Source organism: Bombus terrestris, chromosome 13 (genome assembly GCF_910591885.1).
Source record: "Bombus terrestris chromosome 13, iyBomTerr1.2, whole genome shotgun sequence".
Taxonomy (NCBI): domain Eukaryota; kingdom Metazoa; phylum Arthropoda; class Insecta; order Hymenoptera; family Apidae; genus Bombus; species Bombus terrestris.
In genome coordinates, this window is record NC_063281.1 from 9,697,846 (window position 1) to 9,721,971 (window position 24,126).

General features: G+C 35.9%; 4 protein-coding genes across 4 annotated transcripts; all 4 read left to right on the forward strand.

Moving 5' to 3' along the window:
• The first annotated feature begins 977 nt into the window (after positions 1-977).
• On the forward strand, positions 978-6,576 carry LOC105666417 (balbiani ring protein 3). Its single transcript, XM_012315676.3, has 2 exons — positions 978-1,362; positions 1,825-6,576. Exons 1-2 carry the CDS (start codon positions 1,335-1,337, stop codon positions 3,792-3,794), a joined length of 1,998 nt encoding a protein of 665 aa, XP_012171066.2. The 5' UTR covers positions 978-1,334; the 3' UTR covers positions 3,795-6,576.
• A 1,075-nt stretch (positions 6,577-7,651) lies between these two features.
• On the forward strand, positions 7,652-19,235 carry LOC105667026. The gene is made up of 4 exons (XM_048411538.1): positions 7,652-7,760; positions 9,406-11,264; positions 11,297-11,840; positions 16,575-19,235. Exons 1-4 carry the CDS (start codon positions 7,754-7,756, stop codon positions 18,407-18,409), a joined length of 4,245 nt encoding a protein of 1,414 aa, XP_048267495.1. The 5' UTR covers positions 7,652-7,753; the 3' UTR covers positions 18,410-19,235.
• Positions 19,236-19,331: 96 nt separating this feature from the next.
• LOC100649646 (chitin-binding domain protein cbd-1-like) lies at positions 19,332-21,958 on the forward strand (the record flags this gene model as incomplete). The annotated part of the gene is made up of 2 exons (XM_003402964.4): positions 19,332-19,560; positions 20,184-21,958. Coding segments are annotated over exons 1-2 (1,782 nt in total), but the record flags the coding sequence as incomplete, so codon positions are not given.
• On the forward strand, positions 21,915-23,014 carry LOC125386205. Its single transcript, XM_048411435.1, has one exon. It carries the CDS (start codon positions 21,989-21,991, stop codon positions 22,595-22,597), a length of 609 nt encoding a protein of 202 aa, XP_048267392.1. The 5' UTR covers positions 21,915-21,988; the 3' UTR covers positions 22,598-23,014.
• The last annotated feature ends 1,112 nt before the right edge of the window (positions 23,015-24,126 follow it).

Here is a 24,126-nt window from a genome sequence, read left to right on the forward strand (position 1 = left end):
TATGTTTTTTGAAAAAATCTTTGAAATTTTAATCAGAAATACATAATATATATCTGATAAAATTTCATAATTTTTTTTTATTTAAAATCGTCAATAATCACATTATCAATTCTCTGTAATTTTAACTTATTGATTTCGATGCTTGCTCGCGTTCTTTACACAATACTCTGGGTCTTTCAGATTCACTTCTAGAGTGATCCTAGATTTAGTGATCTCGTCACCAGAATCTGCAATTATGCAAATAGCAACAAACCGATCTCTTCTCTGGATCTTACTACATACATGATTAGTTAAGATGATCAGCGTTGCAATTGTTCAACTTCTAATGTGTTATAATTTAACTTCCTTCGTACGTCTTTTTTCTTATATACTTATATATGTATTTCTTTTTGTTTTCTTTGTTGTATACCTGTTATACGATATTGTAACTCGTTTTCTTCCTTGTACCATAGGGCTTGTTTCCGTGATTTGCTAAATAGATAATAAATAAATAAATAAATAAATGCAAGATTGCATTTCTTTTGCATGCTATCTCTCTTGATGATAGTTCTCAACATCGAAATATGTAAGTATAATTCAAAATATAATCAGCTCTTGAAAAGGTGTACAAATAAAACGAATAAATTCGATGATGTAAAAAGACGTCCATTACCATTATCGCGATTCACCGAAAAGATCAAACGAAACCGCTAAAATGAATAACACTTTTTCGATTTTACGATTGTATCTATATACATTTATCGGGAAAATTATAATACAACCGAATTGTGTTAAGATTATATTTTAAGAACGTTGGTATTAAATTTTTGTCAAGGAGTCTTAAGCTATAATCGAACAATTCGATTCTCTTACAATAGAAGTAATGATTCCATTTCTATTATAATAGTATTTTAGTTATCTATTATTAGATATTTTTGTCAATGATAATGTACTAATGATAGTTTACGTATATCCTACTTTCTTTCCAATTGTTATGCAGAATTAACCGCTTCGAATTTCTTGGTAGTTTGAATACGCTACTCAGAGCTTAATCCTTCGAGATGCTTATATTTCCTGTATTGTAAACAATTATTACACAATCTAGCTACACTTACCTCATGGGTCACCTACATACGTAGATTTCGAAATGTTATCGCTTGTAAATAACTTAATTTTCATTCTTAAGAGATAGCGTCATGTGATACGCTAAACAAAAGGAATTGATGCAAGTTATCAGGTCGATAATTCGATAAGTTTGCTATAAAAGACTAATACTCTATTTTAAAAGTGCCAGTTCTTTTGAAAAAGTGATCATAAAAGAGTGCGTTATTTTCGTATTTAAGATTGCGTAAAGAATGAGAATAAAATTTGTTGGAATGAAATGTAAGTAATTTGAATTTGCAAATAATTCGTGATCATTTTTTAAGATGGTAGATAAATAAGTAGAGAATTACCCGATCGCGGTACATTCTGATCACTAGATATTCGATAAGTTAAAATCAGACGTCATAACAGTTCTAATCAAAATATACCGGCAAATATTATCGATAACAGACATTATTTTTGGTCACTCATTATCTGAGACGGAATTTTTTTTTCTTACCAATAATTATTACCTATAACGGAATCCTTTTAGTTCGTTATTAATAATGGTAAAAAAAAAAAAATATTCATCATTTATAGCGAATCGAAACATTTAAAAATCAAAATCTATTAATCATTAAATTTTCTAAACAATCTATTTAACAATATTTCCCGTTTAAACAAAAATCAGCTTTTCCCTTATGACACGCAGAATAGTATTGATATACAGAATGGTAGATTCATTATTTTCTTTTATTACAGATTTACTATTACTGATCATTGCCCTTTTGGCAGTGACGGGGAACGCTTTTGCCGCAATACACGAAATTCCAACAAAATGCCCAGAATCTTCAGGCAAAACCGTACAGCTCGCTCACGAACACGATTGTACCAAGTTTTACGTGTGTTCCAATGGGCAGAAACAACTCTGGAATTGCGCAGAATTTTCCCCAAGACAGAAGCTACATTTCGACCCTGAACTTCAAAATTGTACTTTCCCCTGGGAGGCAAATTGCGCGTCGAGAGCACCGGATTGTTCAAGGGAGGAATTTATACAACCTCATCCCTCCAACTGCAGATCATATTACAAATGCGAGAACGGGAAAAAAGTCCTAAAAATGTGTGACGAGGGACAGCTGTTTAATTTCGACTCTTTAGAATGCGTAGACAAAAATGCCACCAAGTGTAAAGTTTATGATTCATGTCCAACGGGTAAATTGTTGGAGGCTGTACTTCTCCCACACGAATGTAATCACAAATACAAATCTCTGTATTACGAATGTGTCGATGGGCAATACGTTGAAAGAGAATGCGCGTCGGGTCAAGTGTTCAATAATAGACGCAGACAATGCGTGTCTGACGTCTATTGTCCTGAAAACGGTACTAAATATATTCCTGACAAGACGGATTGCACTTTGTATTACGAATGTGTGAATGGTGTTAAAACACAGAAAACGTGCGAAGATGGATTATCTTTCAACGAAATGAAAGGTATGTGTACTTGGCCACCGGGTAGCGAATGTTCTTTGAACTTGTTCAAACAAACCGAGTCGGCTACATCTTTTTTACTTGACGCAACCAAGGAAAATATCATGCTGAAATGTCCAGCGAATGGAAATGCGTTCGTGCCTCACGAACGCTCTTGCACCAAATATTACGCTTGCGTGGACGGACGTCAGTTTATTGAAAATTGTCCGGACGGTATGATATACGACTATATTAGAAAAGTTTGCGATGCTCCGTATGCTGCCGTATGTAAGAATGTAATGACTCATTACGAGATTCAATTGCGAGGTATAGATTCAAATTGTCATTATTCGAATGATTGTCCAGCATACGGTAGTAAACGCTTTAAACATGAAAAAGATTGCAGGTTGTATTACGATTGTAAAAATGGTTACAAATGTCTTCGGTCGTGTTTTAAAGAATACGTCTTCAATCCATTAATCGAATCGTGTGATATACCAAAGAATAACCCTGATTGCTTAACTTCAGGCGGCTCTGATCCATCAGAAAACGAGTGTGATTGTGGTTGTAAGAATTGGATTCGCCGTTTCCCTAATCCCAAAAATTGCTCTCTATATTACGAGTGTGAAAATGGTAAGAAAGTGTCGAAGGAATGCGCTCCGAATCTTCAATACAATCGTGATAGTCAGAGTTGTACCTATCCAAAAGATGCAAAATGCAGCATCCCCGGTTGCGAAGAAGGAAAGTTTTATCATCATGACTATGAATGCAATAAATATTACGTATGTCGCCACGGTGAGAAAAAACCGCAGTACTGTTCATCTGGGCAAAAATTTGATTGGGTAGATTTGGAATGCAAGCCATCAGACAGGGTTCGCTGTTATCCCGAAGGGATTGTGGATGGCTGCGAAGGCAAATGTTCCTCAACAGATACCACGTTGCCCCACGAAAATTGCCGCAAGTATTGTAAATGCGAAAATGGAAACTCCATGGTTGAAATTTGTCCTAACAAACAATTTTACGATCGGGAAACACACAAATGCGAGTGGCCAGAAAATCTGCATAACGTGTCATGCGAACCTTTCCCGTGCTGGCTTAATTCTATGGGAACCAATATTCCACATAAATGCCACTGTGACAAATACTACAGATGCAGAGACGGAATGAAATATCTCGTATTCTGCAAGGACGGAAAATACTTTGACTATGAACAAGAAAGATGCGTTGACAGTGCAGAAGCTCACTGCTACGCGAATAGACCATGAGATGTTGGGGAATGCGACGAAATCTATTTGACTGACGCAACAACAACTTCGTTCACGAAGATTGCACAAAATACTGTAGGTGAGAGGGTACGAACGTGATTCTCGGGCAAAGACCTCCCAAAGATCTCTATTACGATAAAATATTTAGAGAATGTACTTGACCTGAATATGTAAATTTACTGTCGGACTGCATATCGTTTGATTGTACCAGTGATGCTGATAGTATAATGCCTCATGAATATGTAATGTACGGTTTACTATAAATGTGAAAAAGGATCAAAATATCGTGAGTAACGCAACGATGGATTTTGCTTTGATCATGTACTCGGAAAGTGTGCGAATCCTCGTTGTTATCATAAATATTCGAACGATCAACATGAAGGACATCGCCCGAAATAGAATTCTTACAATACTGCGTATTGTTTAGTGGTTGGAAACATTAATTTGATTTATCAAATCAATGCTATCTATCTCCTTATCATTATTGACATTATTCATTGTTATTATCAATACTTTATTTTGTAAACTTATTTTGATTTCTAAAATAATCGATTTCCAAAGACATTAGCATACAACAGTACACAACTAATATAAACCGAAAATATCACGTGAAATATGAAAGATCTGATCGTAGAAAATAAAATGGAAATAAAAGTTGTGTTATATCGCACTGTATTCTGTGAATTTCATAGTTTTCATAATGACGAAACGTTTCCAGCTGTCGATAGCTTAAAATTGAATATCGAAATCTACCTTATCGGTGGAATATATTTTCTTCACTCATAAGTAAAATTTATTCACAAAAGATAATCCTTTGGTATTTCACTGGCGTATAAATGTACAAGTAATATCGCGATATCAAATTTCTTCACGAATCGTAAGTTTGAAACACGATCTAATAATTTCGATTTTGTCGATATATCAACGGCGATGTTGACATTTTATGTCAAATTATTTGTAAAATATTAAAAGAGACATATCTTCGCATCATTCCGTTAACGTAATACAGAGATTGTATTGCAAATATAAACTGCTCAAGTTAGTGATATCGAAATTTATATACACGGCTATTGGTTTGATCGAAAGGAACGAATTTGAAATTATCGATCGAAATAGAACAATTTTTATAGTAATCTTATTGACCGATCGATTGAATCGAATTGAATTGAAGAAGTTAATTTTAAAATATCGAAGTTCCGTCGAATTTCGTTAATGGTGCCTGAAATAAGGAACAAATATTCCTAGATCTTTGCAATAGCAGGCGGTACCTGTTTGGCTTTAAATCTCTCGTTCTTCCTCTATTATTTAAACAATATTTTCTTCCAACGAAAGTTATGTACATTTTATCGAAACGCTCGTTGGTATTTAGTTTCTTAATGAAAATTAAAAATTAACTAATGTATGTCAAAGGTATAAAGAACAATGTCACAAGAATAACGTTTTATCGCGACGTATGTATACTTTAGTGTAGACAGAATTTCCACGAAAAACGACATCAAAATTATTTTGAATTCTTATCTATAGGAATAGTTTCGCTTGGGGATTCTCGTTATCTACAGGAATTTATCATAAATCTTATCGATTGATTGGAGTAAACCGATTTCAAAACTGATTTTAAAACTATTTAACTGAAAAATTCGTTATACTATTGTAGCTTAAAATAAACGCTCTTATTGTTCTAAAAATATATTTCTCAATATATCCACCATATGGTTACTCACAGAAAAAGCTGTTAACGTCAGAATGTGCACCCCCTGAAACCATTCAACTTCCATCGAATTCGCTGCGAATGTAATAACGACAAAAATTAAGATGATAATTTCAGGCGAGACACCATATATATACAATATCAACGATCATTTGCCAGTTATTTATAATATTCAAATATGTTTTTTTTTTTTTAACCATGTCATGGGATTTTGCTTAGAGATTCGTAGTCGTATATTATCGAGTGGCTAGATTGCTATCGCTTATGTATATATTTTGGTCAAATTCACATCACAACGGTTTAACATGTGAAAACAATTGTAATTAGTTCAGATATATACGATTCCACGATCGAGTACTGCGTCGTAATCTCGTAAAGGATTTTACCGATTTCGTGCGATATTTTTGTTTCTCTACTCTATATGAATAAATACAATGAAAAGGAAAAATAAACGCAAATGTTATTTAACTCAGTAAAATCGTGATTTTATTTGTTTATCTAACTAACATCTTCGTTATAATCAGTTACTAGCACGCTCAGACGTTATTTTATTTCATAATTATTTCCATGCCTGTAACCACCTCTGATATTACATTATTTGAAATATTATTTCAAATAACATGTTATTTTATTTTATAACTATTTGAAATAATTGTGAAATTGTTCTTTGAAATAATATCAGGCGACCTATTCATCAGGTATACCTTCTACGCTCAGTTCTCATTAATGCGATCATGTCAGCAAAGCATTATCACGAAGATGTTATTAGCCCTATTGAGAAATCATAGGTAAATGAAGGTTACGAGTTTGAAAGAGGCGAAGATGATACAGCTAACAATTCCACGTGTGTTATACAAAGATAAGAGGAAATCACTGAACTGACCTTTTAATTGGCAAGATACCGTTTGGTAAGAGACCCTTTTCTGAAAAATAACAAGCCTCTTTCATCTGCCGCACCAGTGGAGCGGTTATTTTCTCTTGCAACAATATTAGATGGGCCCAGGCAAAGATCTGTCATGGATGAACTTTTTGAAGAGAGAAGTTTGCTTACGGCAAATTGCTGCAAAGATTTCTTAAGGTAACATTTTTTCTTATACAGATTAGAGTCTTTAACAAACTGAATTGTATTTCTTAGATGTTAGATGTATAACATATGCTGTGTTGTTAGCGGTTGATTTCCGCAGGTGGTACAATACGGTCGGTCTATTTCGTTGAAGATGAGTTGTTTGGAGGACATAAGTGACTTTGGTGTGTTCGATTCTTAATGGGGTCAGTAAGCACTTATCTTACCCGTTCATCATTTTTTACTTATTTTCTAATAATAATAGTGAAAATAAAAATCCAAAATAAATTATTTCAAACAGTTGCTTCTTATCGTCGTTCTAAATAAAATTTGGGCAGGTCTAGGCTAGGTTTAAATTTAGCATGCCAAAATCTGTAGGAAATGACGTATAACAAGCCAAGGAAAGAATTAAATCATACGTTATAATGGAAAATAGCATAAATATAATATACCGAGTAATATAAAAAGCCGTCTATTGGCGTAATGACTAACATATTTCCGATTTATAATTGCAGGTATTTAGGTTTTGATCAGTAAGATTATGCTACAATCTAATAATGTCACGATCTTATCTGTATCATTGTGTAACAGGACAAGAATTTTAAGAACTTTTGTTCTAAATCTTTGTCAGTACGTTATAAAGTCCAATCGAATAATTCTATTCTGTTATACCATGTATGTATCGTAGTTGTCTGTATTGAAGTTAGTTACTTCTTTTTACGATACTCTTCTAAGAGTATTCTACTTCTCTCATCGAAATTGTTATACAGAATCGCTTGCTTCGAATTCCTCGACGTTCTCAACACTTTGATTACAGTTTGCGTACACAACTGCTTCTAAGTATATATTTGAGTATATAACATATTTTCTGTATCGTTATTAAGCACCATTGTTCCATCGCACTTTTGGCATGTGAAGTCGGAAACGATAAGCGGGTTGAAACCTGAATGATAACTTTTAAATTGTGAGTAAGATAATAAAAGAAAATTATCGTTTGAAACCAATCGAAACATCCATTGTTTAATGATATTATCGTTTGGAATAAGGCAAGGAGACATATCGATATCTTAAAAGTGCGATAAGTTAGCTATAAAAGTCAAATCTTATCGTTTGGGACTGTCAGTTCTTTATTAAAAACCAAGTTTCGGAGTTTTTATTATTTTTCAATTGTACAAATTGTTTACGGGAATGAGAGGTGAGTAATTTTATAAGAGATATAGTTCGTAACCACATATGTTCCTTTTGAGACTTTATCTTATTTTGGGATATTCTTATATCGTACATATTGCACAAGGTGTTGTTAGACTACAAGTAATTTAACAGGAAATTTAAGGCGTGTTTGTTGAAGCCGAAAAATTCAAGAATAAAAAAGTTACGATTTCGACTTTGTTTTTTAGTCATTGACAATTAAAAATCGGCCAAAATATCTCTTTCCGCATAGTGATCCTCAAGCCGAACGACGTTTGCCGTGCGACGTTTTGCAAAGCAAATTGTAGATTGAATATTAAACCTGTTTACTCATGGAAATCCATAGGAACATATGAAAAACCGCTTTATGGAGCTCCCTAGCAAAGAGAATTAATGTTTTCTCTAATTCTTCGCCTCATACAATAAACCCAAGGAACACGCCAACTTCATATTTTCAGTTCTCTGAAAGTTTCTCATCGACTGTCCGAATAATTATGTTGTGCCAAAATCATTCTAGTCTCTTGCTTCAAAATGGCTGAAACATGACAATGTACTGATAGAGAGTTAATTGAGAATGAAAAATTTACAACACTCTTTGCCAACGCTTTCATCTTCCTTGTATAATTCCGAATTATCCAGGAACAGCCATAATATTGGAGAAGTTCCTTTTGAAAGCGAGGGTATGCAATTATGGAAGCGAACAGGCATCGTTATTAAACACTATTGTCCCTCCATCGCACCATTGACATGCGAATTCCGAAACGATAAGCCAATTTATATCAGAGTGATAAATCTAAAATAAGGAGTAAAGTAATAATAGAAATTATCGTTTGAAAATAATCTACACTTACATTGTTAAATGACCGTATCGTCCGGTAAAAAGTAGCAAGATATGTTGTTAGTCCGTTAAGTTAGCTATAAAAATCAAATCTTACAATTTTGTAATGTCAGTTCCTTCCTAAAAATCGGTTATAGGAAGGTGTGTTATTTTTCAATCGTCAGAAATAAATCTGTTGGAATAAGAGATGAGTGATTTTACCTGTGATATAGTTCGCAACTACGTAGGTTGCTTTCGGGACTTTATCTTATATCGCATATAGTAGACGTATTTTCTTTGGGAGAATATAGAGGACGAAATAAATTTGTTCGGCTACTGGTGAACATTAACGACGAAGGAGGCCATTTTCAATTACGAATAATCATCATAGATGAACATTTTTTGCTTATTGGAAACCACTATTGAAAATTGTTATGCCGTTAACTGTTACACTTAGCACCCCTATATTCAACACTGCGTCGTATATGCATTCGTCAGGTTGCTACACTGACGATCCATACTGTTTTTAGTTACCTATAACCATTAACGATGACAAAATTCCTTTGATTAGCAATAATCATGACCGATGACGGAACCCGTTTTAGTCCGTCACTAATGATGATAATCAAAACATATTAATCATTTATAATAGTTATTTGTAATCAGTAACAGTAAAAATTAAAATCACCAAATTCGTCACTAAAGTTTTTGGAAGTTTTCTTTAAGATGTAGGGGACATTGGTTTCCATTTAAACAAAAATTAGCTTTTTCTTCATGACAAATAGAATAGTATTGACATACAGAATGGCAGATTTGATATTTTCTTCTATTTCAGATTTATTATTACTGGTCATTGCCATTTTGGCAGTGACGGAGAACGCTTTTGCCGAAATACATGAAATTCCAACAAAATGTCCAGAATCTTCAGGAAAAACCGTACAGCTCGCTCACAAACACGATTGTACCAAGTTTTACGAATGTTCCAATGGGCAGAAACAACTCTTGAATTGCCCAGAATTTGCCCCCGGACAGAAGCTACATTTCGATCCTGAACTTCAAAATTGTACTTTGCCATGGGAGGCAAATTGCGCGTCAAGAGCCCCGGATTGTTCAAAGGACGAATTCATACAACCTCATCCCACCAACTGTAGCCTATATTACAAATGCGAGAACGGGGAAAAAGTCTTAAAAACGTGTGACGAGGAACAGCTGTTTTGTTCCGACTCTCTAGAATGTGTACACAAAGATGCCGCCAAGTGTAAAGTTTACGATTCATGTCCAACAAGTAAATTGTTGGAAGCTGTACTTCTCCCACATGATAGCGATTGCCATCATCAATCGCAGTATTATGAATGTGTCGATGGACTATACGCTGTAAGACAGTGTCCATCGGGTCATGTATTCGACGATGAACGTAGACAATGTGTGTCTAATGTCCACTGTCCTGCAACCGGTACTAAGAGAATTTCTCATGAGACGGATTGCGGTTTGTACTACGAATGCGTGGATGGTGTGAAAGTAGAGAAAGTTTGCGAAGATGGATTGTCTTTCGATGAAACCAAGAGTATATGTACTTGGCCTCCGAGACACGAGTGTTCATCGAACTTCAAACAAAACGATCTGGCCACATACTTCCTACCTTATGCAGTGGAGGAAAGAGATGTTCTAGATTGTCCACCAGAAGGATATACATTCATACCACACGAATGCTCTTGTACCAAGTACTACTCTTGCGAAGACGGAAATAAGTATGTTAGTGAATGTCCTGAAGGCATGATATATGATTATATTAGAGAAGTTTGCGATTTGCCGCATGCCGCCATATGTAAGAACGAAATGTATACTAACGACACGTTCCTAAATGAAAATTGTTATTTTTCATCTGATTGTCCATCTGATGGCCATAGTCGCTATCCTCATGAAACTAATTGTAATTTATTTTACGATTGCTTCAACGGTCGCAAATGTCGTATGTCGTGTTACCAAGGGTACGTCTTCAATCCAGTAATCAGCTCGTGCGATCTACCTAAGAATGTTCCCAACTGCCACGATTATGTATCTTCAACTACGTCTACGACATGGCGCCCGCCTACAACTACGTCTACGACATGGCGCCCGCCTACAACTACGTCTACGACATGGCGCCCGCCTACAACTACGTCTACGACATGGCGCCCGATCAATTGCCCGGAAGGAAGCCAACAGCATCACGAGTGTAACTGCGATGCATATTACTTATGTCGGAACGGACAATACCAATGGATGAGATGTCCCGCAGGCGAAAAGTTTGATTCGATTAAGAAGTTATGTATGCCAGCAGGCATTGCTCAATGTTACAGATCTGATAGCATCGACTGTGAGGGCACATGTTCGTCAAGTAATAGCAATTTGCCCCACAAAGACTGCAACAAGTATTGTACATGCGATAATGGAATTACCACAATTCGAAATTGTTACCCACATACGTATTACGACCGATACAGAGACATCTGTAATTGGCCAGAGGACATAAATAACTTGCCGAAACAATGTAATCCTTCCGACTGTAGTTTCGGTGACAATTATGTTCCTCATGAATGTTACTGTGACAGATATTATAAATGCTCAGGCAATGCGAAATTCATTTTTTTGTGTGAAAGCGGAAAGCTCTTTGACTATACAGAAGAAAAATGCATTGACAGTACATATGCTCACTGTTATAGAAATAATTGATTACAGATTGTCAACAATATTGTAGATGTAGCGGTAATATCGAGCAATGTGCCAGCGGTCTGAAATACGATAAAGTCTCAGGAGAATGTGCCTGGCCCGAAAACGTAGATTTAAAATCGCACTCATGCCCGCTCATAACTGACTGTACCAGAACTTCCAGGTTTATACCCCATAATTGTCAATGTAAGCTTTACTATACATGCGAAAACGGAAACAAATATCTCTCAGAATGCCCTGGTGCATCATCTTTTGATTATGTACTCGCGACCTATGTGGATAAAGAGGCCCATTGTTACCATGAATACTCGTCAAGAACGGTTGATCACTGTATAGAGCACTGTCCGGAGCAGACGTCTTCTAGTCCGATTATCCGTTTGCAACACCAAGATTGCAACAAATACTGCATATGTTCAATGGGGGCTCCTTATGTCATCAATTGCCCTGGATGTAGTCGGTATGACAGTCGACGTCAGACCTGTGTACCTTCAGATGTTTGCAATTGCGACTTACGAGCAAGCAAAACTTTGTGGTCGGATGTACCATTTGTGAATAATTTTCTTTAAAAGCTAGGAAATGAATCGTGAAAGCAAAAAGAAATGAATTCGTAGAATAATCACTAAAGATAAATGGTTTGTCGTAACACCTTCATCGAGTATTTCTGAATTCCATAATATTACGATGTTACAAGGTTAAAACGTAATGGCTTTTATATATTGTCTAATTTATGTAGTCTTTTAGGACGACTGCATTAAAGTTGACCACAAATCGCAAATTTTCTGTAAATAATAAAATTAAAGATAAGTGACACCATTCAATTAGCATTCATTCTCATACGTATACATACCACGAAAAGATATTAATTTAATTATATTCGATCCATCGCCATGTATATTGTCACGATTTTATTTTGTAAAAGTGTGACTGATTAGTATAAACATTACCATAAATGTAGTAGTTACATAAAAAGCAAATGTAAGTCAAAGATACCATGTAAAATATAAAAGATCGGATTGTAAAACATGCGATGGAAACAAAAGTTGTTCGATGTTGCATTATATTCTATTTTGTTAAATGCTTTATCAAATTGGATGTATACATATATTGAACTTTAAAAATTTAATTTCCTTTATCAATAGCTAGAGATAGTACATAGTTTAAAGAAGAGTATCGAAATGTACATCATCGACAAAATTGTACCTTCGGCGACTATGGAAAATAAAAAATTCAAAACCACATTTAAAAATATAGGCATTATATGGTGCATATATAGTACTAGTCACTAACGTTACAAAAGCATTGCAAAACGTAAAATATGTTTCCGCTACTGTTGTTATTTGGTTCCCAAAAAATTGGCGATATTTTTGGCTTGAGAATATACTTGAAAGAAGATCAATGGCTTTGTCACAGAGTCGCCTCAAACTCACGCATTCGCTCATTTCAAACAAATTGCTCTGAAATTGGATAACGTTCATGCTTTGTATAAGTTAAGTTTTCTTTAAACTGTTGCAATAGCGATTTAGAACGGGCTGAATTTTGCCAAATCCGTTCCAAATTTTCGTGTACAAAAGCAGATGTGGTGCATTTTGGGGAAATTATTGACTTTCATGCCAATGACAGTTTTCTGACTTCACATCTTTATCGTAGTGTTCATTCACATATTTATGATCGCGTCTATTCGTATTACGTTTAAAAAATTTACATGACGGCGTATCATAAAAATGTGCCTCCACTTTGAAATTTGTCGTCCCGTCCTGAGAACTGTGAGATTATTGAAAAAAAAAAAAAATATTGGAATGATTTATTTTCTCAAATGTTAGCTAATGCGGAGAAGATTTTGTCGTTACATGAAACATTAGACACCTTATGTAACTTCACAGAGAGATTTCAATTTGTCTTACTTGGATGGATTACTGATATGTCTGCGTTCTCTTGCAACTGCTATAGATAAAGTACAGGCTGAAAACAATATGTACTATGGATGTCTAATCTCATGATTCCTATATGTTCGGGAGCAAATTAATAAGTCAAAACTTTGAAGTTATCCAATTTGGGAAACTATCTTAGGAACAGTTAGATTCCTAGTTCCAAGTTCTAACGGAAGATTCAAAAGGTTTCTGTCTTTGGATATTAATTCCTATGAAGCTGTCATTGCTGTTTTTTCACTTGCTAGATTTAAAAGTCGTCGACTATCAGAAGTGGCAAATGAAACATTGAACATTTAACGCTCAGTTTTTATTAATGCGGTCATATCAGCAAAGCATTATCACGAAGATGTAATCAACACTATTGAAAAATGACAAGTAAAGAACGGTTTCGAGTTTGAAAGAGGCGAACATGAAACAGCTAACAATTCCACGAGTGTTATCCGAAAATAAGAATAAATAACTAAATCGACATTTTAATTAGCAAGATAAAGGTTCCGATTTGTCCGTGTTAAATGATTATTCGATAGGAAACAGATTTCTGAAGAATAACAAGCCTTTTTCATTGCACCAGTTGAACGATTATTTTCTTTCGCAACAATATTAGATAGGCCCAGGCAAAGATCTCTCACGGATGAACTTTTTGAAGAGAGAGGCTTGCTTACGGCAAATTTCTTAAGGTAACATTTTTTCTTATACTGATTGGAGTTTTTAACAAACTGAATTGTATTTCTTAGATGTTAGATGTATAACATATGCTGTGTTGTTAGCGGTTGATTTCCGCAGGTCCACATTTCCCTGATGAAAACTCTCAAAATGCGGATAGATTCCCATGGATAAATTTTATATTCTCAACAACAAATATAAGCATATAAACAGATTTTAAAGAATCCATTTGTTTCAATACATCCTTGTTCAATAATTTTTGTAAATATTTGACAATTTTAACTAAAATTTGTATGTGTAAACTGGACATCTAAATTCGAAATACGGACATATCAGAATTTTTATTTTTTGTAAATTGACTAAGATAATCATTGTTTTAACTAACTTGAACAAACTTTTGCCTGCTATAGACAATCAAAATTTTCTAAGTTAATTTGGGTGCCATTCTGGTTAGGAAATATTTAATCAGCGTATCTTTGCATATAATGTGCTAAAAGTCATCTCTGATATGATAAAAATTATCGTCACAGATAAATACTAGTTCAATCCGCATCGAATATCTGAATATTTTCAACGGTGTTACTTGCAGAATCAGTAGATCAACCTTATCCTAGTCAGACGAGGACGGAAGAAGAAGTAAAGTACGCGAATTTTCCATTGAGTAAAACCTCTATATAATGCATATTTCATAATATTTTAGAAATCTAAGCTAAATTTCTTTTCCGTGATAACGTTATCCAAGATAATCATCATCGTAGAAATATGTAGGTAAACATAATCGCTTTTCTTAACAGAAATCATAAAAGGTTTTGACAACCGAACCTTGGGAAGATATACGAATGAAACACGGAGATAATTAATTCATTATTATTAATAATATAAAAAGCCGTCTATTGGCATTATCGTGATATATAATTCACAATTCATTCATATATATATAAAATATGCGCAATGAATAACAAATTTCCGATTTATAATTACAGATATTTATGTCTCGATTGTTAAAATTATATTACAATTCTACCGTGTCGCGATCTCATGTGTATCATTTTGCAACAGGATAAGAATTGTAAGAACGTACATTTTAAATCTTTATCGGTACATTATAAAGTCCAATCGAATAATTCGATTCTATTATACCATGTATGTTTATACAATGTATGTATTGGAGTTGTCTTATATTAGTTACTTCTTTTTATAAAACTTTTCTAAGAGTAATCTACTTCTCTCGTTGAAATTGTTATACAGAAACGCTTGCTTCCTATTTCTCGACATCTTCAATACTTTAATTACAGTTTGCATTCACAACGCTCCTAAATATATACCTAAGTACATAACATATCTTCTGTATCGTTATTAAGCACTGTTGTCCCAGCATCGCACCTTTGATATGTGAAGCACGGAACGATAAGTCGATTTATACTTGAGTGATAACTCTGTAGCGGCACACGAGTCAGAGGACAATTCAAATCATGATGTTGTTTTGTCGCCGCTACAGGCAACTGTCGAATGAAGATGAATTTGAATTTTCCGACTCTACACCGACCAGTATAAATAAACGTACGCGATCGCCAGCGATTTAGTGTCGTAGAGTATAGAAGTATGTCGCGGAGTATCGAACAGTATCGAATAGTATAGAATAATATCTACAGAGTATCTCCGAGTATTTATCGAGTTGCGCGACGAACATTAACGAGTATTTATTCCGCGTTTTATATTTTGTATGAACGATTCACGTATACGGCTGTACATTTATTCATTTATTTATTCAAAATATATTTGATGGGTTGCGACACCAATGTCTCGCTTTCGTTATTTCACGATATTTATTCTCAATCAATACTCCACAACTCTATAATTGTGAGTAAGATTACGATATTTATCGTTCCAAAATACTGTAAGCTTGAAGCGTTAAATGATTGTATCGTCCGATACAAAGCATTAAGATATGCTGATAGCCCGATAAGTTAGCTATAAAAGTCAAATCTTATAACTTGGTGATGTCAGTTCCTTCTTAAAAACCTACTATAGGAGAGTGTGTTATTTTTCAAAAGTGAGAAATAAATCTGTTGGAATGAGAGGTGAGTGATTTTACTTGTGATATAGTTCGCAACCACGTAGGTTGCTTTCGGGACTTTATCTTATATCGCATATAGTAGACGTGTATTCCTTGGGAGAATATAGAGGACGAAATAAATTTGTTCGGCTACTGGTGAACATTAACGACGAAGGAGGCCATTTTCAATTACGAATAATCATCATAGATGAACATTTTTTGCTTATTGGAAACCACTATTGAAAATTGTTATGCCGTTAACTGTTACACTTAGCACCCCTATATTCACTGCGTCGTATATGCATTCGTCAGGTTGCTACACTGACGATCCATACTGTTTTTAGTTACCTATAACCATTAACGATGACAAAATTCCTTTGATTAGCAATAATCATGACCAATGACGGAACCCGTTTTAGTCCGTCACTGATGATGATAATCAAAACATATTAATCGCTTATAATAGTTATTTGTAATCAGTAACTGTAAAAATTAAAATCACCAAAGTCGTCACTAAAGTTTTTGGAAGATTTCTTTATGATGTAGGGGACATTGGTTTCCATTTAAGCAAAAATTAGCTTTTTTTCATGACACATAGAATAGAATTGACATACAGAATGGCAGATTTGATATTTTCTTCTATTTCAGATTTATTATTACTGGTCATTGCCATTTTGGCAGTGACGGAGAACGCTTTTGCCGAAATACATGAAATTCCAACAAAATGTCCAGAATCTTCAGGAAAAACCGTACAGCTCGCTCACAAACACGATTGTACCAAGTTTTACAAATGTTCCAATGGGCAGAAACAACTCTCGAATTGCCCAGAATTTGCCCCCGGACAGAAGCTACATTTCGATCCTGAACTTCAAAATTGTACTTTGCCATGGGAGGCAAATTGCGCGTCAAGAGCCCCGGATTGTTCAAAGGACGAATTCATACAACCTCATTCCACCAACTGTAGCCTATATTACAAATGCGAGAACGGGGAAAAAGTCTTAAAAACGTGTGACGAGGAACAGCTGTTTTGTTCGGACTCTCTAGAATGTGTACACAAAGATGCCGCCAAGTGTAAAGTTTACGATTCATGTCCAACAGGTAAATTGTTGGAGGCAGTACTTCTGCCGCATGATTGCCAACGTCAATCGCTGTATTACGAATGTGTCGATGGACAATACGCTGTAAGACAGTGCCCATCGGGTCATGTATTCGACGATGAACGTAGACAATGTGTGTCTAATGTCCACTGTCCTGCAACCGGTACTAAGAGAATTTCTCATGAGACGGATTGCGGTTTGTATTACGAATGCGTAGATGGTGTTAAGGTACAGAAAGTTTGCGAAGATGGATTGTCTTTCGATGAAGCCAAGGGTATATGTACCTGGCCTGCGAGATACAAGTGTTCATCGAACTTCAATCAAACCGACCTGGCCACATACTTCCTACCTTATGCAGTGGAGGAAAGAGATGTTCAAGATTGTCCACCAGAAGGATATACATTCATACCACACGAATGCTCTTGTACTAAGTATTACTCTTGCGAAGACGGAAAGAAGTTTCCCGCCATATGCCCTAATGGCATGGTATATGATTTTATTAGGAAAGTTTGCGATTTACGGGATGTCGCTATATGTTGGAATCAAAAGTATTCTCACGATGGTTACTTATACGAAAATTGTCAGAATTCACCTGAGTGTCCACCCACTGGCTATGTTCGCTATCCTGCTGGAACGTGCTCTAAGCTTTATTACGAATGCTCGAACGGTATCAAATGTGATCGGTCGTGTAGCGAAGGGCTAATTTTCAATTCACATAAGAAACAGTGCGATATACCCGAAAACGTTGAGGGCTGCAACGGTGATCAACCTACTACTAGTACTACTACTTCTACGACTACGACTACGACTACGACTACAACTACAACTACTACTACGACGTGGCGCCCGCCCTATTGCATTGAAGGAAACCAATTACCTCATGAGTGTAACTGTTATGCATATTACGCATGTCGCAACGGAGAATACCAATGGATGAAATGTCCTTCAGGCGAAAAGTTTGATTGGGCGGAGAGGAAATGTATGTCAGACGACATTGCTCAATGTCGCCCTTCAGGACAGAACGAATGCCAAGGCAGTTGTTCGTCAAGCAGTGGCCGGTTGCCCCACAGGGAATGCAACAAGTTTTGTGAATGCGAACATGGAACTGCCACAGTTAGAATATGTGGCCGTCATACGTATTACGACCGGTCCAGAAAATACTGCAACTTTCCAGAAGCCATACAGGACAGTGACTTGCCGACGTACTGTAATCCTAGCGAATGTAGTTTCGGTGACAATTATGTTCCTCACGAGTGTTTCTGTGACAGATATTATGCTTGTATAAACAATAAGAAATATCTTCAGTTCTGTAAAAGCGGAGATGGCTTTGACTATGAAGCTGAAAAATGCGTTGATATTAATTATGCTCACTGTTTACAGTATTGATTAAGGATTGTCAACAATATTGTAGATGTAGCGATAGGAACGAGCAATGTGCCAGCGGTCTGTACTACGATATAATATTGGGAAAACGTGCCTCAAAACGCAAATTTATCGTCGAACTGTCCGTCTCTAACTGATTGTAGCAGTAATATTGGTGCTGTACCCCATTAATGTAAATGTACACTTTGCTATGAATGTGATGAAAGATCCAAATATTGCGAGGTATGCGATACTCGATTAAAGTTTGATTATGTACTCAGAAGCTGTATGAGTAAGAATGCTCATTGTTGCAACTGCAACTTACTGCCAAACAAACATTTGTGATTTTTCGGATATACCATTTGTGAATAATTTTCGTTAAAAGCTGGAAAATGAATCGTAGAATCAAAAAGAAATAAATTCGTAGAATAATTACTAAAGATAAATGGTTTGTCGTAACACCTTCATCGAGTATCACTGAATTTCAGCACATTACAATGCTGCATTGTTGAAACGTAATGCTATCCTTATATTTTATTTAATTTATAGAATCTTTTATGATGACTGCATTGAATTTGATTACAGATAGCAAATTTTCTGTAAATAATAAAATCAGTGATAAATGATATCATTTAATGAACATTCATTGTTATATGTATACATAGCATAAAACTATAACAATTTAATTATATTCGATTCATCGCCACGTATATTGTCACAATTTTATTTTGTAAAAGTGCGACTGATTAGCAAAAACATTACCATAAATGTAGTAGTTACATACAATGCAAATGTTGATTACAGTTTGCATTCACAGCGCTCCTAAATATATATCTAAGTATATAATATATTTTCTGTGTTGTTATTAAGTAATATTATCCCAGCATCGCACTTTTGATATGTGAAGCGCGAAACGATAAGCCGATTTATACCTGAGTGATAACTCTAAAATTGGGAGTAAGATTATAATGATAATTATCGTTTGAATACTGCAAGCCTGAATCGTTAAATGATTGTATCGTCCAATACAAAGCACTAAGATATGCTGATAGTACGATAAGTTAGCTATAAAAGTCAAATCTTATAACTTGGTGATGTCAGTTCCTTCTTAAAAACCTACTATAGGAGAGTGTGTTATTTTTCAAAAGTGAGAAATAAATCTGTTGGAATGAGAGGTGAGTGATTTTACTTGTGATATAGTTCGCAACCACGTAGGTTGCTTTCGGGACTTTATCTTATATCGCATATAGTAGACGTGTATTCCTTGGGAGAATATAGAGGACGAAATAAATTTGTTCGGCTACTGGTGAACATTAACGACGAAGGAGGCCATTTTCAATTACGAATAATCATCATAGATGAACATTTTTTGCTTATTGGAAACCACTATTGAAAATTGTTATGCCGTTAACTGTTACACTTAGCACCCCTATATTCACTGCGTCGTATATGCATTCGTCAGGTTGCTACACTGACGATCCATACTGTTTTTAGTTACCTATAACCATTAACGATGACAAAATTCCTTTGATTAGCAATAATCATGACCAATGACGGAACCCGTTTTAGTCCGTCACTGATGATGATAATCAAAACATATTAATCGCTTATAATAGTTATTTGTAATCAGTAACTGTAAAAATTAAAATCACCAAAGTCGTCACTAAAGTTTTTGGAAGATTTCTTTATGATGTAGGGGACATTGGTTTCCATTTAAGCAAAAATTAGCTTTTTTTCATGACACATAGAATAGAATTGACATACAGAATGGCAGATTTGATATTTTCTTCTATTTCAGATTTATTATTACTGGTCATTGCCATTTTGGCAGTGACGGAGAACGCTTTTGCCGAAATACATGAAATTCCAACAAAATGTCCAGAATCTTCAGGAAAAACCGTACAGCTCGCTCACAAACACGATTGTACCAAGTTTTACAAATGTTCCAATGGGCAGAAACAACTCTCGAATTGCCCAGAATTTGCCCCCGGACAGAAGCTACATTTCGATCCTGAACTTCAAAATTGTACTTTGCCATGGGAGGCAAATTGCGCGTCAAGAGCCCCGGATTGTTCAAAGGACGAATTCATACAACCTCATTCCACCAACTGTAGCCTATATTACAAATGCGAGAACGGGGAAAAAGTCTTAAAAACGTGTGACGAGGAACAGCTGTTTTGTTCGGACTCTCTAGAATGTGTACACAAAGATGCCGCCAAGTGTAAAGTTTACGATTCATGTCCAACAGGTAAATTGTTGGAGGCAGTACTTCTGCCGCATGATTGCCAACGTCAATCGCTGTATTACGAATGTGTCGATGGACAATACGCTGTAAGACAGTGCCCATCGGGTCATGTATTCGACGATGAACGTAGACAATGTGTGTCTAATGTCCACTGTCCTGCAACCGGTACTAAGAGAATTTCTCATGAGACGGATTGCGGTTTGTATTACGAATGCGTAGATGGTGTTAAGGTACAGAAAGTTTGCGAAGATGGATTGTCTTTCGATGGAACCAGGGATATATGTACCTGGCCTCCGAGACACGAGTGTTCATCGAACTTCAATCAAACCGACCTGGCCACATACTTCCTACCTTATGCAGTGGAGGAAAGAGATGTTCAAGATTGTCCACCAGAAGGATATACATTCATACCACACGAATGCTCTTGTACTAAGTATTACTCTTGCGAAGGCGGAAAGAAGTTCCTCGCCATATGCCCTAATGGCATGGTATATGATTTTATTAGGAAAGTTTGCGATTTACCGGATGTCAGCATATGTTGGAACCAAAAGTATTCTCATGATGGTTACTTATATGAAAATTGTCGGGATTCACCTGAGTGTCCACCCACTGGCTATGTTCGCTATCCTGCTGGAACGTGCTCTAAGCTTTATTACGAATGCTCGGACGGTAAGAAATGTGATCGGTCGTGTAACGGAGGGCTAATTTACAATGCACGAAAGAAACAGTGCGATATACCCGAAAACGTTGGGAATTGCAACGGTGATCAATCTACTACTACGACTACGACCTGGCGCCCGGACTATTGCGTTGAAGGAAACAAAATACCTGACGGGAGTAACTGCTATGCATATTACGTATGTCGCAACGGAGAATACCAATGGATGAATTGTCGCTCAGGCGAAAAGTTTGATTGGAAACTGTTAGAATGTGTGGCAGAAGACAAAGCAATCTGTTACCCCGGTGGAAATAACCATTGCGAAGGCACCTGTTCGTCAGGCACTAGCCGGTTGCCCCACAAGGAGTGCAGCAAGTATTGTACATGCTACCAGGGAACCGCCACAGTAGAAACCTGTCCCCGCCATATGTATTACGATCGTCGCACACAAAACTGCCAGTGGCCAGAAGACGTAAGTTACTTGCCGATACAGTGTGATCCTTCCTCCTGTACTTCCGGTTACGAGAAAGTTCCTCATGAATGTTACTGTGACAGATATTATACATGTTCAGGGAATTGGAAAGAAATTGGATGGTGTCCGTTAGGACAATTCTTTGATTATAGAGAAGAAAGATGCGTCGATAATAGATATGCTCACTGTTATGTGGGCCCATCATGTGATGAAACTAAGAAATGCGGAATGTGTGAAGCCACAAGACACAACACAAGTAGTTACGCAGATGATTGTCAAAAATATTGTAGATGCAGTGATAGGGACATGTATATCGAGCAATGTGCCAGCGGCCTGTACTACGATAAAATCTCAGGAGAATGTGCCTGGCCTGAAAACGTAGATTTAAAATCGCACTGCTCGCTGATAACTGACTGTACCAGAACTTCCAAGTTAATACCCCATAATTATCAATGTAACCTATACTATAGATGCGAAGACGGAAACAAATATCTCGCAGAATGCCCTGGTGCATCATCTTTTGATTATGTACTTGGAACCTGTGTAGATAAAGAGGCCCATTGTTATCATGAATATTCGACAAATAGAATGGTCGATTACTGTATAGGGCACTGTCCGGAGCAGACGTCTTCTAGTCCGATTATCCGTTTGCAACACAGAGATTGCAACAAATACTGCATATGTTCAATGGGGGCTCCTTATGTCGTCACTTGCCCTGGATGTAGTCGGTATGACAGTCAACAGCAGACCTGTGTACCTTCAGTTCTTTGCAACTGCGACTTACGAGCAAGCAAAACTTTGTGGTCGGATATACCATTTGTAAATAATTTTCTTTAAAACGTAATGCTGCTTTTATATATTGTCTAATTTATGTAGTCTTTTAGGACGACTGCATTAAACTTAATCACAGATCGCAAATTTTCTGTAAATAATAAAATTAAAAATAAGTGACACCATTCAATTAGCATTCATTCTCATACGTATACATACCACGAAAAGATATTAATTTAATTATATTCGATTCATCGCCATGTATATTGTTACGATTTTATTTTGTAAAAGTGCGACTGATTAGCAAAAACATTACCATAAATGTAGTAGTTACATACAAAGCAAATGTAAGTCAAAGATACCATGTAAAATATAAAAGATCGGATTGTAAAACATTCTATGGAAATAAAAGTTGTTCGATGTTGCATTATATTCTATTTTGTTAAATAACTTATCAAATTGGATGTATACCTATATGGAACCTTAAAAATTTAATTTACTTTACCAATAGCTAGAGATAGTACATAGTTTAAAGAAGAGTATCGAAATGTACATTATCGACAAAATTGTACCTTCGGCGACTATGGAAAATAAAAAATTCAAAACCACATTTAAAAATATAGGCACTATATGGTGCATATATGTAGTATCGTGGACAAAAGGCCTAAGATGTCGGCCGAACCGTAAACAATTTCGCGAGTGCCGTGGCATCGTCGGGTACATCAATATGTCGTCGGTCCTTTCAAGTGGATAGTTTCATGGAAGGGCCTGCGTGACCTTGGTCACAGGTATTTCGGGACACGTGTCCGATAGGACGGGAAAAGACAAAGAGATGCTAAAGACAGGGTTAGTTGAGACGCCGGCGAGAACGAATGCAAAAGGCGTACAGTGTGAGTTGAGAAGCGAGAGCGTGCGAGTGCAAAGCCGAAGACTAGAGTTGTAGGGTTGTAGAGTTGCTAGGGTTGTAGAGAGATCGAGTTGTTGCGTTACAGAGTTGCGAGAGTGATTTGAGTAGAATAAGACTTTTGTGTTTTAGTTCAAGTTGAACATTTATCGTTCTCTGTCCAATTAATCTCTGTTATTTTTATTTATCTTAAATAAATAGTATTAGGAGAATTTTACAAATCTAAATTATCCTAATCCTATCTTTTTTCCGATACTACATATATAGTACTAGTCACTAACGTTATAAAAGCATTGCAAAACGTAAAATATGTTTCCGCTACTGTTGTTATTTGGTTCCCAAAAAATTGGCGATATTTTTGGCTTGAGAAAATACTTGAAAGAAGATCAATGGCTTTGTCACAGAGTCGCCTCAAACTCACGCATTCGCTCATTTCAAACAAATTGCTCTGAAATTGCATAACGTTCATGCTTTGTATAAGTTAAGTTTTCTTTAAACTGTTGCAATAGCGATTTAGAACGGGCTGAATTTTGCCAAATCCGTTCCAAATTTTCGTGTACAAAAGCAGATGTGGCGCATTTTGGGGAAATTATTGACTTTCATGCCAATGACAGTTTTCTGACTTCACATCTTTATCGTAGTGTTCATTCACATATTTATGATCGCGTCTATTCGTATTACGTTTAAAAAA

Coding starts and splice junctions, on each gene's coding strand:
- LOC105666417 (XM_012315676.3), top strand. CDS start 1,335: ATGAGAATAAAATTTGTTGGAATGAAAT. Junction 1,363..1,824: donor AAAATTTGTTGGAATGAAAT/GTAAGTAATTTG, acceptor CTTTTATTACAG/ATTTACTATTACTGATCATT.
- LOC105667026 (XM_048411538.1), top strand. Junction 11,265..11,296: donor TTGACAGTACATATGCTCAC/TGTTATAGAAAT, acceptor ACAGATTGTCAA/CAATATTGTAGATGTAGCGG. Junction 11,841..16,574: donor ACCATTTGTGAATAATTTTC/TTTAAAAGCTAG, acceptor CTTCTATTTCAG/ATTTATTATTACTGGTCATT.
- LOC125386205 (XM_048411435.1), top strand. CDS start 21,989: ATGTGTGAAGCCACAAGACACAACACAAGTAGTTACGCAGATGATTGT.